Genomic DNA, 13,553 nt, shown 5'->3' on the forward strand with positions numbered 1-13,553 from the left:
TTTCAAGAACTTCACTTCTAGTCATAAAAGTGCTTTTTAAACTAACAGCTTTCTTCTGCTCAGTAGGATGTGATTTGTTGGAAGTGTATATTGACCTGGAACCAACAAGGAGATGACTAAGTAGGAGGAAAATGGTTTTAACATGCCTCTGCTTTGCCAAGGAATATGGAAACAATAACAGATTTGTCAAGTCTGTGGGTGAGCTAGCCTTGTAGTGATATATGATATTTCTCTATGCACAACATACTTGGTGTATTGGGTTGTGTTTTTTGTTGTTTTTTTTTCTAAAGCACCATTTGGGAGCTGAAATGTGAATCTTTGTCCCAGTTGCTGTTTATCACCTTCATGGGCATGCTGTTTACTGATCAGATGTATCCCCAGGAGGTGGGAGATGTTGACTTCTCTTCATCGTGGCAGGCACATAATAGGGTCTGTCGTCTTATTTGGTTTATGGTGTAATTTGATAGCCAAGACTATGCATGCTTGGCAGTTGTCAAAGTGCGTTTGGTCCATGCACTAAAGCTCTGCAGTAGTCCTCTCATTTCCTTATTGTTTCTTCCCCACCCTGAGCCATGACATTCTCCATGCTGCCTTTCCATACAACGCTGGGGTATGTTGCATCATTCATGTGCCAAGCAGTCACTTCTTGAGGTTTCAAACAATTCGAAGATGATTCCTGGTGGAATCATCTTCAGATTCCACCTTCCTTTTTCGGAAGTGAACCAACAGCTTGAAAAATGAGTATTCAGTTTAATAAATTAAATAGTAATAAATTTAGTTTAATAAATTAATAAATACTAATAAATTCAGTTTAATAAATTAAATTATATACTATTTTCTTGCTTTTAAGAGCAGAACCATGCTCTTGGGGTGCAGGAAATGACAATCACACGGATGAAACCAGGTATACTATTTCCTTAGTGAAGAAGAGGTAGTAGCTCAGCACTTAGCTGCTCTAACATGTACTGGTTACCAGGTCCAGGTTCTGACTGTTTCGGGAATGTGCCTGAACCGATCAGTGACCTGTGTCTCTCCTCATTTTGGCACTTGTAAGAGTGATCTAATTTATATTTTGTTGCAACAGATATGATCTCATATCCTCTTACAAACCATGTGTAAACCAGTCACTGAGACATGGTCCTGTTCAGTTGAGAGTTCAAAGAGTGGGACAAGGCTTTAAGAAGGAAACAGTCATTTTAAAGAGAGTAGTTGTTTAGTAATACCTGCCAGTTCCCAGTGCTGGCTGTCTCTCTTAGCGTGAGCAAAAATGGTGGGTCAGCTTTTTGGCAATGGGAATTTCTGCCAGGTGGAGAGCTGGATGGCCTTTTCCATGCTGTTATTTACTGTGCTCTTTCCTTTCTTGCAAGCTGAAACTCTTAAGCTGTTTTTTTCCTCTGGCATTGTCAGCATGAGTCCAGAGGTCTTTGGAGAAGCTAATTCCTTTGGCTTCTCCCTACTTCATCACCCAAAACAATACCATAGTCTATCTTCAAGCAGCATATGCTGTTTGTTTTTTATCGCTACTCCAAACATTTGTACTGGATTGTATTTCTACTTCTGCTGTCTTAGGAAGGAATTCCAGCTGAACAGTTAATGTCTCCCTTCACTTGAATTCATGTTTTTCTGGATAGTGAATTAGAGGTTCCTTACAGTTTATTAATTTTGCTTTTAGCATTATGTAAGCTGTACAAGGTTGTAAGTACATAATATAAATTTGATTAGTGTTTTCCTTTATAGCTCATTTTACAGTCCTTGGCCTATTTCACTTCTAAATTCTTATAAGCAGCATAAGTTGGCCAAAATACACACTTCATGTTAATTAAACCTCTTAAATGGAGTCTAATTTTCTTCCTACTCTTGAAGCTGGTGAGAGATTAGTAATAAAAGGCAATTAGTTGGTTGATAGCATCATGTATTTGATCAGTGCAGAAAGTGCAAAACCGCCTCAGGTGCACGGTGAACTCTTCATTCCTGTGTGAACATCCAGCATGTTAAAAGTTGACATCGTTATTTGAACATTTATCCTGACAAGATAATTTCAGAACTAACAAGCAAAGGAAACACTAGAGCATGGAACATACACATTTTTAAATAGTCTAATTTCCTTCAGTGGGTTTGCCCCCATCAAAGTTTTGTACTTCAGCTGAAAGTAGGCTGGAAAGATCTGCAGCTAAAATTGCTGGGCTTAAGATTTTTGTTTGGGATGATTCTTTCTAAAACATAAAACCCAATTCACTAATATACAGGGGTTTGAGACTAAACAGTGAAGTGTCTTGTTTCCTCTCCTGACCTCTTGACTCAGGCAGTGCTGTCGTAGTGGGCAACAAGTCATTAAAACAAAATTACCTTTTTTCTTCTTAAGATGAGGAAAGAGAAGGTTTTGTGCAAAGGGTAATTGAGAGCATCCTGAAAGAATAAGATGTTGAGTGTTGATGAAAAGTAAACAACTTCATTGTATCTGATGAAGTTGCTGTGTCCTGGTTTTGTTTTGAAGTCTATCTGAGTATATTTTCAAAGAGGTTTAACTTTCTCAAATTCATAAGATGCATCTGACTTACATCTCGGTTTCTATCACGTTCTTGCGTTTTGGCAAGAACTCTGTCACCAGTTGTAGCTTCCAATAGGCATGGGGGCTGTCCAAAATAGTTTCCATTTCCCACTGAGGTACGTTCTTAGAAGAACTTTTCCAACCCAAATAACTGGCATTTATTACTTTTTAATTGCTTAGTGTGATATTTGCTTACATTTGCTGGTTTAATGTCTTTTCCTGTCTGTAAACTGAGAGTCCCAAAGGGCACATGCGAGCAGTCACTGAATTCAGTTTACATAGCTTGACGGATGTTTTGGGAAAGGCAGATTGTGCGTATGTGCTGTTTGTCACAGATGGTGTCCCAACAAGAAAAAAGTTGTGCTAATGCTGAAGGAAAATGGAAAGGAAGTAAGTAAATGAAATAGCAAAAAAAAGATGGCCTTAGAGTTTAGCATATTTTTTTTTCCAGCAGCCTTAGAGAATGCGGTCAGTATGGCAGACGTATGCTTGAGCTCAGCAAAGGTTCTCAAGTTGCTCTATGAACCCAACAAACAATGGGCAGGAGAAACTTCTCTGGGCAGTTTTGCTGCTTTGGATATTACCCGTGTCCTAGTTTTAAGTCTAATTCCAAAATCTTAATTAAAAAAAAGAAAAAGCATATTGCTAATCTTTGAGATAGTAATGAAAAATCTGTGAAGATGAAAGTGTTTTGAGTTTTAAAAAAGGCAGTGTAGGCAAAACACGGCTATTTCACCTCTACTAATTTAACTTAGGTGGATTATTTTTTCATTCAGGCTTGTTTTGGGGCATCAGTGAATTTTTAGGGCTTTGGTTTTGACAGCATGATTCTAGTGAAAATAGTTTGAGTCCCTAGCCTATATGGGAATGCAGATCTCAACTCCTTCCCCTTCTGACATACATAAATGAGGAGCGGGTTCATTTTTCACAGTTTAGGATTGTTTGTGGAGGAGAAGAAACAGGACTTGGTTTACACACTGTATTGCTGAAAACCAAGCTGATGTGCATTATGGACCTGCATTTAGATTCTGTGTCTAAGTTCTTTCAAGGAGGGCTAAGCTGTATGGCAAACTGGTATTTGCACTGTTGTAAATCCAAAACATCCATAAATCTTCAATCCTGCCCTTCTCACTTTAAGCTTTCACTGGACTATTACATTCCTGAAGTCCATTCAGCAGCCTAAGATCCTGAATTAACTTTATATGGAGTAATGAAAAACTGTCTTCGGGTTTGTTTGGCCTGCAGCTGGGCTGGTTACATGAACTGTCAGATTAACTCTGGTCCTTCCCTTGCCTTGTAGGACTTCTCAGTGGGCAGACCTCTCCGACCAACACCAAACTGGAAAAGCTGGACCCCCAGCAGGTGCTGCAGCTGTGTCTCCGGTACCAGGATCATCTTCACCAGTGTGCAGAAGCTGTCGCCTTTGATCAGAATGCACTTGTGAAGCGGATCAAAGAGGTACTGCCTGCAGTGTGCCTGCTTCTGGTGGGGAAGGGCTCAGGGCATCAGCTTGGCCATCTTGTGCTGTGAATGCAGGTGCTTGCTGTAGATTGGCCCTGGGTCACTTGCAGCAGTCCACGTCACAGTAAACCCTGTAGAGAAACTCTGTGGGTGCGTACATCAGGCAAAGTTTCCTGGCTGTCATTGTGGTTACTATTAGGTGGTGTGTTTGTTAGTTATGCTGTATGATTCCTGGCCATAAATAGGAGCAGTTCCTCTGGTATGGCAAGTATTCCAAATAATTGGTGGAGAAGTAAAAGATGACTGGAATTCTAAAGGTAACATTTCTTATCTAGGTCTTTATAGCATACATTTTATTATGTTTCATGGTTAGGCTTTAATTTAAGAAAAGAAGTGGTTATTTTAAATTCCAATACGGTTCTTTAATGTATATGTAGAGCTAGACTCGTTTTCAAAGCCCATAATATGGTGTATCTTCTCTGATCTGTATGGAAAAAAGATCTTCCTGTGCTGCTGTTTTTAGCACTGAACTATCATCTGAAAATCACTGATCTGCTTAAATATTCAATAATACTGTTGGGAAGGAAATGAATTCCTGGAGTGAGCATCCTGCAATTGGATTGTCTTTCTCATGTGTAACTACTGATGTTGGAAGCAGTAAGATGGCTGGCAGTTTTGTGGGGGGTTTGGTGTTTTTTGGTGTTTTTTAGTTGCTTTTGTTGTTGGCGGTGTTGTTTTTTTATTTAAGTCAAGACAGACTGGTATGAGAGGAGATGCTGTTCAAGAATGTTTTCTCACATGCTCCCAGTTGTACAAAAGTACAAATACCTTTCGGTATCAAAAGAAAAATTGTCGAGCAGGTGGTTAATTTTTATTCATGCAGTATAAGTGATGACCTTGATTCATTGTTGCTCCATTGGCTTAGACTTAAGAAAATCCCACATGACAAACTGGATAATAAATTTGATTCATGGGCTGTTTTGAGAAGCTGCTGTCATCATGGAGTTTTAAGTCCAAACTAACATGGGAGCCATTAAAAAGGCCTTTTTACTTTGGTGTATCAAGATCTGAGGCCAGCTATTACACAAGATATAAAGATATTTGCAGATGTTGGTGACTCAGATCACACAATCTCGGAAATGGGATTTAATTGCCAGCCTAATGACAGGTACTGCATTAATCCAAGAAGGTTGTAATTCTTTTGGCTGTTAAAGTGTGAGAGGGGATATTGACATGATTTAAAGTCACAGTAGACGCCACCAGTGCAGTCTGCATTGGATGGATTTGCCTTGTGTAGGTCAAGTGGCTATAGTGGTATCTTCTTCTAGGTCGTAACACTTATGTTTTTGGGGCTTTTTTCATGTAAAATAAATAAAATGAGGATACTGGTATTGTCATGGTAGTCTTTATAACAGACTCCTTTCTGACAAAGTGAAGGAGAAATGGGCAACTCTGTAACACAGGCAACTGAGAAGTCAGCTGGGACGTGGGTTTTTTTTTTTTGGTCACAGTACTTAAGTAATTTCAGATGGTTCCAATCCCTCTGCCAGATCTGGTGGGTTTTTACTGTTCATGTTCTTAACAATTTTTCAGTGTTTTTCTTGCATTGGCTGTTCTGCGTGTGTGTTCTGGAGGAGCTGGGTGGGATCATTCTTTCCAGATTGGTTGGGCTCTCCTTGGTGCACTAAATTGAACTGCTGTTGACAGTTGTTGACAACCAAGGGTACAGCTGAACTAGAGCAGGGTATGTCTCTCCTTACAAGTGTAGACAAAGGAAATTGCATTTGGCTGCACCAATTGTCAGCAGTGATTTAGCTTCGCCTTGTAGGCAAAGTTTTGACTGTTGGTAAAGGGTAAAAATGAAGGAGAAAATTAAGTGTTTTGTGAAAAGCATAATGTGTGCGTGAGCTGGACAGTAAATTCTTCTACCCTTGTTTTAGGATTTCCCTTTTTCTTTCTTTAACACTGTAAACATTTAAGTTTTTTTCTTTTGATAATGCTTACCAATTGACTGTGCTTTTAACTTTCCTGCAACATGTTGGTGAGCTTCAGTCCCTGATTTCCTACCACTTGTCTAAGGTATGTTCACTTTTCAGGATCACTGACTGTATTCGGTGCAGTTAATAGTCCTACTGTATAGTATGCTACAGTCATACTACTTGCAGCCAGGATTCTTTTTTTTAGTCTTTCCTTGTCTCAGAGCAAATATCTTCTGCTCATTGTCTGTGTGGCCAGAGAAGAAGTTTCCTGGTTTCTGCCAAAACTTAAAAGTACTGCTGTAAATTTACTAGTTCTCAATAACTCATAATTAACTGTGATAGTTTGTAAATCAGCACACAATCTGAATTAAAATGGTCCTTAATAGGAAGGAGAATAAGCTAAGGAAAACAACAACATTGCATGACAGCAGTTACTGCAGATCTAAATAGACCCATCTGTGCATTCTTTTACTTTGGGGACCAAAACAGTCTAGCTTTGCTCTCCATCCCATTTCCTACTTCAGCCAGAATTTCTTTGCAGTGTATTGGCTACATCCCTGTCTGCTCCTAAATGTAGAACCCATGTGGCTTCCAGGTTGCTGTGACTGCTCTCTCTCAAGAAGAAATACATTTACCCAAGCATTTCCTTGAAGGGGAAAGAACTGAAGGTATGATTGAAGGTAGTTCACTCAACTGCGTTTCTTCAGCAGTTACAACTACTTCACAGAATCATAGACTGGTTAGAGTTGGAAGCTCATCTAGTTCCAACCCCTCTGCCATGGGCAGGGACAACTTCCACTAGACCAGGCTGCTGAAAGCCCCATCCAGCCTGACCTTGAACAATTCCAAGTTGAACTTGAACACTTGTACCTGAAGTATTGGTTTTGGAAGGGAATGACTTTTATGACAATAGGCTTTGTCTTCACTGCCAAAAAAAGAGATGTGTTTGCATCTTTTTAAGGAAAAATAGTCACTATATATTAAATATTATGTTTCATATTAATTTTTTGGCAGCTGACTCACTGTATGTTGCAATACTGCATTAATTCCAGGACCACTGAAATGTTTAGGATTCCTTTTAATTTTTTCTCCTTATCAGTTAAAAAACAACAGAACAGCAATTTGGTACTTACGTCTGTGTTAATCTAGGGTTATGGCATCTCACAAAATTTGACAGTTTTCAAGAAAAAAGCCTGTGTGCAGCATTTTCTGGGTAATTTGTCTATGCTTTGGTATTTTGTAGGATGAAGATTTCTAGCTTATTGGATGAATCACCACATTACTGGCTTCTGAGAGCATTCTGTTCAGATGGGTGTGGGAATGGGATCTAGCCTGTCTCCTGATGGTATGTTGGACCCCTGTGAGCTTGCGTATGCTAGGAAAAAGGTGCATTTTTAAAGCTCAGTAGATGTGCTCTAAAATGCTAAGGTATAAAAGGCAACTTTAGCTGGTTAACAGGCTAAACTGATTTTACACTTACCTGTACCTTGAAGCTTTTACCACAGAGGGTTTCATGATGGGGACAGAGTTGGTGACACGCCTTATGGAGAATGTGATACTTTAGGCTAAAAATCACAGGCATGAACCATGACTTGCTAAGCAGGGATAAAACTGTCTCAGACTGCTTATTCTTGGGTGTTGTATGTAAAAAAAATAATAATAAATAATCTTCAGTGTCTGTCAGCATAAGCTCAACTCAACTGCAGTGTTTGTTTCTGTGGTGAGGTTAGGGTCCTATCTGTAGTTGGGTCTTTACTTGTGAAATCCCACAGTTGTCTCTGGCATGACAGTGCTGTAGGTCTGCATCAAAACTAGTTGGAAGTTTTGAGCAACTTCAGCTGCTGCTGGGTTTATGAGAGATGCATGTGCAGTCTTTGGCAGGAGTGTCTGCCTCAGTTTTGCAATGTGTAAAATGTAGGGCTTCTGTTGAGTAGTTTCAAGGCAAACATTGACCAGCACTAACTATAGTAGGGTATGACTTTGACGAAAGAAGGAAATAATGCAGGGAGAGAGAGCTACTTTACATGATGCCCTCATCAGTGGAGGGTATCTGTTTTGGGTAGCCGGGAGAGAATTTAGAGAGTCATCTCCTAGGGAATGATGAATAACAGGGAATGGGAAACATAGACAAGTTAAAGCCTGGGGAGCAGAGCTAAATTTTCAGAAAGAGCCTATGATTTTGTGTGCCTCAAATTGTCTAGTTTCAGTGTCTTAAAGAAAATTTTTCATGCACAAGGTGCTAAGCTTCTCAAAAATTGCATCTTGATCTGAAGCTGAGTATCCAAAAATTACTAGTCACACTTGAAAATTTAGGCCAAGCTTCTTTATAAGAAAGCCAAAGGGAAACTGCAAGCCATCTAAGTTCCTTTCAAATAAGCTTTGCGTGAAAAGATCTTCAGATTTTCTTATTAGATTTCCAGTACTGGCAAAGGGGATGTGCTACTCTAAGTATCTCGCGTACCTTTAAAGGCAACTGTAGCTCCTAGATAAACTGTGCTTAAAATGCATTTGAAAGTGGATTACAGGGAGGGCTTTTATGCTTTGCCCTAAAAACAAATACTGATGCAGTGGTATCTGTAGCTTTTGTTGCCCTAGGAGTCTCAGACTGACAATTTTGAAAACAGAACCCATTTTACAATACAAAATGAAACTTAAACTGTCTCAGTCTAAGCTGGCACACACCTACGGGGAACACTCCCCACACAAACACTCTTTCAAATACAGTAAACATTACTTTTATATTCTTAACTATTCTTAATAGTTAAACAACTCTTTTCCAGGTAGGCATTAATATCAGTAATTGGTTTGCATATAGCAAATTACAGTGTATGGCTTGTTTCATACCTGTGAATTCCTGTATGGGAATAGCTCATTATTTTGAACAAGAATTCCAGGATGTGTATAGATTTTTATTTTTTATAAATATAAAAATCTTTATTTTTTTATTTGTTAGTTTTTTCTTTTTTTTTTTCCTTTACCAGCTTACTGCAAAAAGTCATTGTAATAGGTATGGTAACTACATACTGCTAGTATATAGTTAAGACGTCCAAAAATACATCCCTTAATATTTGGCAAGTAAATAACTTTTGAAGTCACAGCACATTCATGTTTCCCAATAGGTTTCAGCTGTTTATATTTATGGATAGGAGTTTAAATCCTTATTTTCTATAAGCAACAAGTCTAGTGCGTTTGACAGACTAACAAGAAAAGCATTTTTATGCACCAGCATTGTAAACAATCACATTGTAGCTTATCCCATGCATTTAAACTCATAAACTGTGATTCAGCCATTCATGTCACCACGTGTGTGAAATAAAACATGCCCAGCAATTTGGGGATTTAGGAATTTCAATTTATTTTATGTGACTGCCTTGTGGCTTTTTGACCTTTATCACAACTGTGTTGTTTCTGTGACATGCAGCGTTTGTTTTATTGAAGAGACCTGTCACCTAGTGGCAAAGTGTGCTGGGGAATGTGGCCTGCAGAGGTCATGAAGATGGTTTTGTTACAGCTCAAGGGAAGGATGGGTTTGCTATGGGCAGGGCTTGTGGCTTTGAACCCTTATTGTTAGAGGCTGGCAGTGGTAGGCATAGCTTCTAAAGATTTGACATTCCCTGGTGAAAATTAAAGGACAAAGTACCTTGAAGGGGGTGATAAAGGGAAAAGGTGTTTAAGTGTGGGAAGCTGTTCCATCACCTGGAACAGCTGGATTCATAAATGAATCCTGGGCCAGAAACCTTAGGAGAACATCGCGTGACTGGGGAACTACGTTGATGCAGTGCGTGATCCCAGTAACCAAGGCAGCAGTTAACATAGAATCAGTAGACTTGGGGTACTAATCTGCTGCAAGTACTCATACTTTCTACTGAGTGATATGTCACAGTCACTCTTAACTCCATTGCTCTCTGAGCAGAAAGATTTGGAGTGTCTGGGGTTCATCCCATGCTTCAGTCAGTTAACCAGTGTCTCTTCAGAGAATGGACTCGAAGAGGAAGCTTCTGTTTTGGAGGTGTTTTGCTGGTCTTTGGTTTTGTTTTTAGTACTCTGCTGAGTGAGATGTTTATTGCCATTACTGCTCATTATGGTTTCCCTGTAGGTAGTATCGGAGTTGAGTTTCCAAAACTGTTTGTGAAACCTGTTTTCAGCAGACTTGCCCTGAGAACAACACACCTTCTGACTAAACTGACTTAGGCTAGTGAAATACAAATGGCCAGAGTGCTTCTTCAACTTCAGGTCTTCAAGGTACATGTGCTCATATGGATCAGACTGCTAAGTTACCTTTCATCCTATTAAAGTGGAGGGCTCAGAGGATCCAAAGTAAGCCTGTTACATAAAGCCTGGCAAAAGCGAAAATGGAGTTGTTTTTAGTTTTGACACACATATAAAGACTTTCCAGATGACACCATATTAACTTGCAAGTGAAATTGAGCCTTTTGGTACACTGACTTAAATTAGCAATGCCCCAAATGCCAGGAAAGAGAATTCCTTGGAGTGTAGTATTTCTGAAATTGGGAACAGCCTGGCTTGAAATGCAACTTATGTTTTCACAGGATTTAATGCCATGATGCCATGCCTTTTTAGAGAAGCTAAGGAACTTAGTGTTCTGTAAAGAAACCAGTACCAGTCTTTGGCATCTTGGAATTATGAGATTGATGAGGACTGGGGTCATTTATCAGGCTCTTTTTCTCCTTTCTTCTATGATGAAGTGCTGTTTGTAAAGACTGGAATCTTAACAGGCACCATCATGCATAAATAAATGTGCATGGTTGTTAAGCTGGAAACTACATTCGTGTCCTTGAGTTCATTTTGCTCATTTTTCTCCAGCCTTATGTGTAAGTAGCTTGAACCCTCGAGTGGTAGGGTGATGTCTTAACCAGCCAGGATCAAAATTGGAAAAGGCTTTTGAAAAAGCTTCACAGTTGTTACTTTAATGCATAGAATGAATGTCATGCTGTGTATGCCTGAGGCAGATGGGCAAGTGCCCTGTTGTAGATGAGCTTTATGAAGTGATCTAGCAGTTATCAAGAGGAAAGATTGTTTTTACTTCTGACAGCCTGAAATTGGTTACATTAACACATACTGCTTCATTTAGTGTCATAAAAAAGATCAGTCCCTCACTCCTAGAATGTGTGAAATCAGCTCCAGCATGTTCACTTCTCTCGTGCTTTGGCTTCTTATGGCCTTTTGAGAAAAGATCTAAACTGGAATCCTTTCCACCACTGAATTTCTAAGGAAGAGTAGAAAACTAAACATAAACAAGCATCTAGCAGTCAAAAAGGTTTGTATTAATGTAGAGCTTCCGTGCTCAAGAGATGGGCACTAAAGTTTGGAAGTCTGGTATGCTAAGGCTTATATTAATGTTTTCATCAGGATTAGTGCATAGAGTTTATGGTTATCAGGCACCAGAAGGAATAGAATCCATTTTTTTTCTCACAGCTTGTTTAAACTAGGAAAGTTGTTTCTTATTCTAGCCTTGTTATCCCAGGAAAAAAATCCAAGCAACATCCAAATAACCACCCCCCATCCCAACATCCTACCTTCAAATAGGAGTAAGAATTATGGAGGACCATTCCAGAGTTAGCAGACTTGATACTGAATTTGGGCATGAAAAAGATCTGAAATACACCCCAAGCTGACGCTTGCTCTCTTCATATCACACAAGGTACTGCCACAAGAAATAGAACTGTATTGATTGTATTGCCCAAGGATGAGAGTTGTTTTCATCTGACACGCTGTGTGCAGTTCCCGTTATGTTCAAGGAAGGTGAGTTCATAGTACAACAGAAGGACTATAAGGATGCCTGGGGATTGGAGAATCTTGGGGAAGAAACTGGAGAAGCTTTTCTTGTTTGGCTTAATCAAAAGAAGACTGAAAATGGTGTGATTTTTCTTTCTCAGTAAGTCTGGGGTTAATGTAGATTGAAAATTGTCTTATCCTGCCTGGATTGTTTAGATATAGGAAAAGTCACTTTACAGACTTCCATTCTTAACAATTACCTCCTGTTTCACTGTAGAATTGAAGTTTTCAAGGTGTCAACCCTAAGTGAGATCTGAGGGGTTGGGGGAGTATGAGGAATGTTAGCTAAAAGCTGTTCAATTTGATGTTCATTTTAGATTGGTTAGTCAGTATTATTTGCAAATATTTGGAGTTGCACTGATGGCTTAAAGATGCTAGGTGGTAGGCTGGGGGAGCGCAGTTGACCTTGTGTTAGCAGCCCTATAATTAGCATTCTGATAACAATCAGATGTGGTCTGCAGAAATGACTTCATGTTGAAAGTATTACAAAGCCTTAGTGCAAGTAATCTGTTCATCTTGCTTTTTGTGGAGGGTAGGGTTTCCTTAATGCTTCTGTGCCATTGGGGCATGAATGTTTCTATATGAGAACATTATTAGCCAGTATTTCAACACTTGCTCTAGAAGTATGAAACACATCATTTACTAGTAATTAATTTGTGTGGGCATTGTTCCTGACTGGATGTATCATTTATCTCTGGAAGACCTGGATAAAATGCTGAACTATAGTATAGTAGAATACCCTGTAATCAGGTGTATGAACTGTGCTGAACTGTGGTGTAGTAAACAAGAAATAAGATTTAGGTTTTTTTTTTAATTTTTCTTTTACCAGAACAGAAAGTGATGTATTTGAAGAGTAATTGAATTATCTAAAAGGTAAAATCTCGCATAGATGAATTTAAGCTGAAGAAGGTGCTTAGGTAGTTCTTGTAAAACAAATCAACGTAACAGCAGTATATGGCAAGGAGTTTATAAGAGTTTTTAAGGTTAGAAAGGATTCTTAGATCATAGCCTTTCCTTTTGCTTAATCCAGTCCATAGCATTAATTCTTGCCTTGTGCCTGAACTAGGCTACATAGGAACTGAAAATGAACTACTTGCTTTTCAATTGTAAGTTCTCTTTCCAGGTCATACTGTAAATTTTTGAATGCCTTCTTGCTTTTGATCAGTTTGTTCTAGAGATCCATTTGTAGACATAAATAAGAAGAAAGACTGACCCCTTTGTGAAATGTGAGACCACTGCGGCTCAATACAATAAAAGGTAATTATCAGAGCGAAATAGAGTTACCAGTGCCCACTCATTGAACTTTCATCTGAATTGTTGATCATTGGTGGTGGTATGTAACTCTTGTTATCATATTTTGAACAATAGTCTATAGCCTCAGAAGAGCTTGCTGTGGAAATGATCTACAGTGCTCAAGATTTCCTTGAGGCTTTCCTGAAGCCAGAAACTTACAATGGGGTATTGTGACCTCCAGACAACTGCTGCGACATTTGAGCTTTAGCACTATGGAAGTATGGCGGAGTCTTAAAAGCAGCTCTTTTGTGAATGAATCTTCCCCTTCTCATCATCACTGGGATGTACTTGGCTTATTTCATGTTCTGTTTGAAAATGAAAGAGCTGATGTAGAGCTTTAAAAAGATCTTTCAGGAATTTTTCAGATTATCAGTGGCTAACATTGTTAGAGCTGACATACCTTTGAGTTTTGCTGGCGAGAAGTTGATGTGGACTTTCATATGAGAAATGTGGCTGTCAAGGAAAGAGCAAAAGCT

General features: G+C 39.1%; 1 protein-coding gene across 2 annotated transcripts in view; it reads left to right on the forward strand.

Moving 5' to 3' along the window:
* BORCS5 (BLOC-1 related complex subunit 5) overlaps positions 1-13,553 on the forward strand; it is a 67,203-nt gene that overhangs the window by 41,552 nt on the left and 12,098 nt on the right. For both annotated transcript variants that reach the window (XR_009747401.1, XM_061476392.1), the window contains exon 3: positions 3,849-4,006. Coding sequence is in view for 1 of the 2 variants with exons in the window: in XM_061476392.1 (XP_061332376.1) it covers positions 3,849-4,006 (158 nt within the window). In the remaining variant the exon portion in view is untranslated. The remainder of the gene's footprint in view (positions 1-3,848; positions 4,007-13,553) is intronic.

The sequence above is a fragment of the Pezoporus flaviventris genome, unplaced genomic scaffold, assembly GCF_033815535.1.
Source record: "Pezoporus flaviventris isolate CSIRO_AGI_PZ_B2104156 unplaced genomic scaffold, CSIRO_AGI_Pfla_v1 ptg000096l, whole genome shotgun sequence".
NCBI classification, from domain to species: Eukaryota; Metazoa; Chordata; class Aves; order Psittaciformes; family Psittacidae; genus Pezoporus; species Pezoporus flaviventris.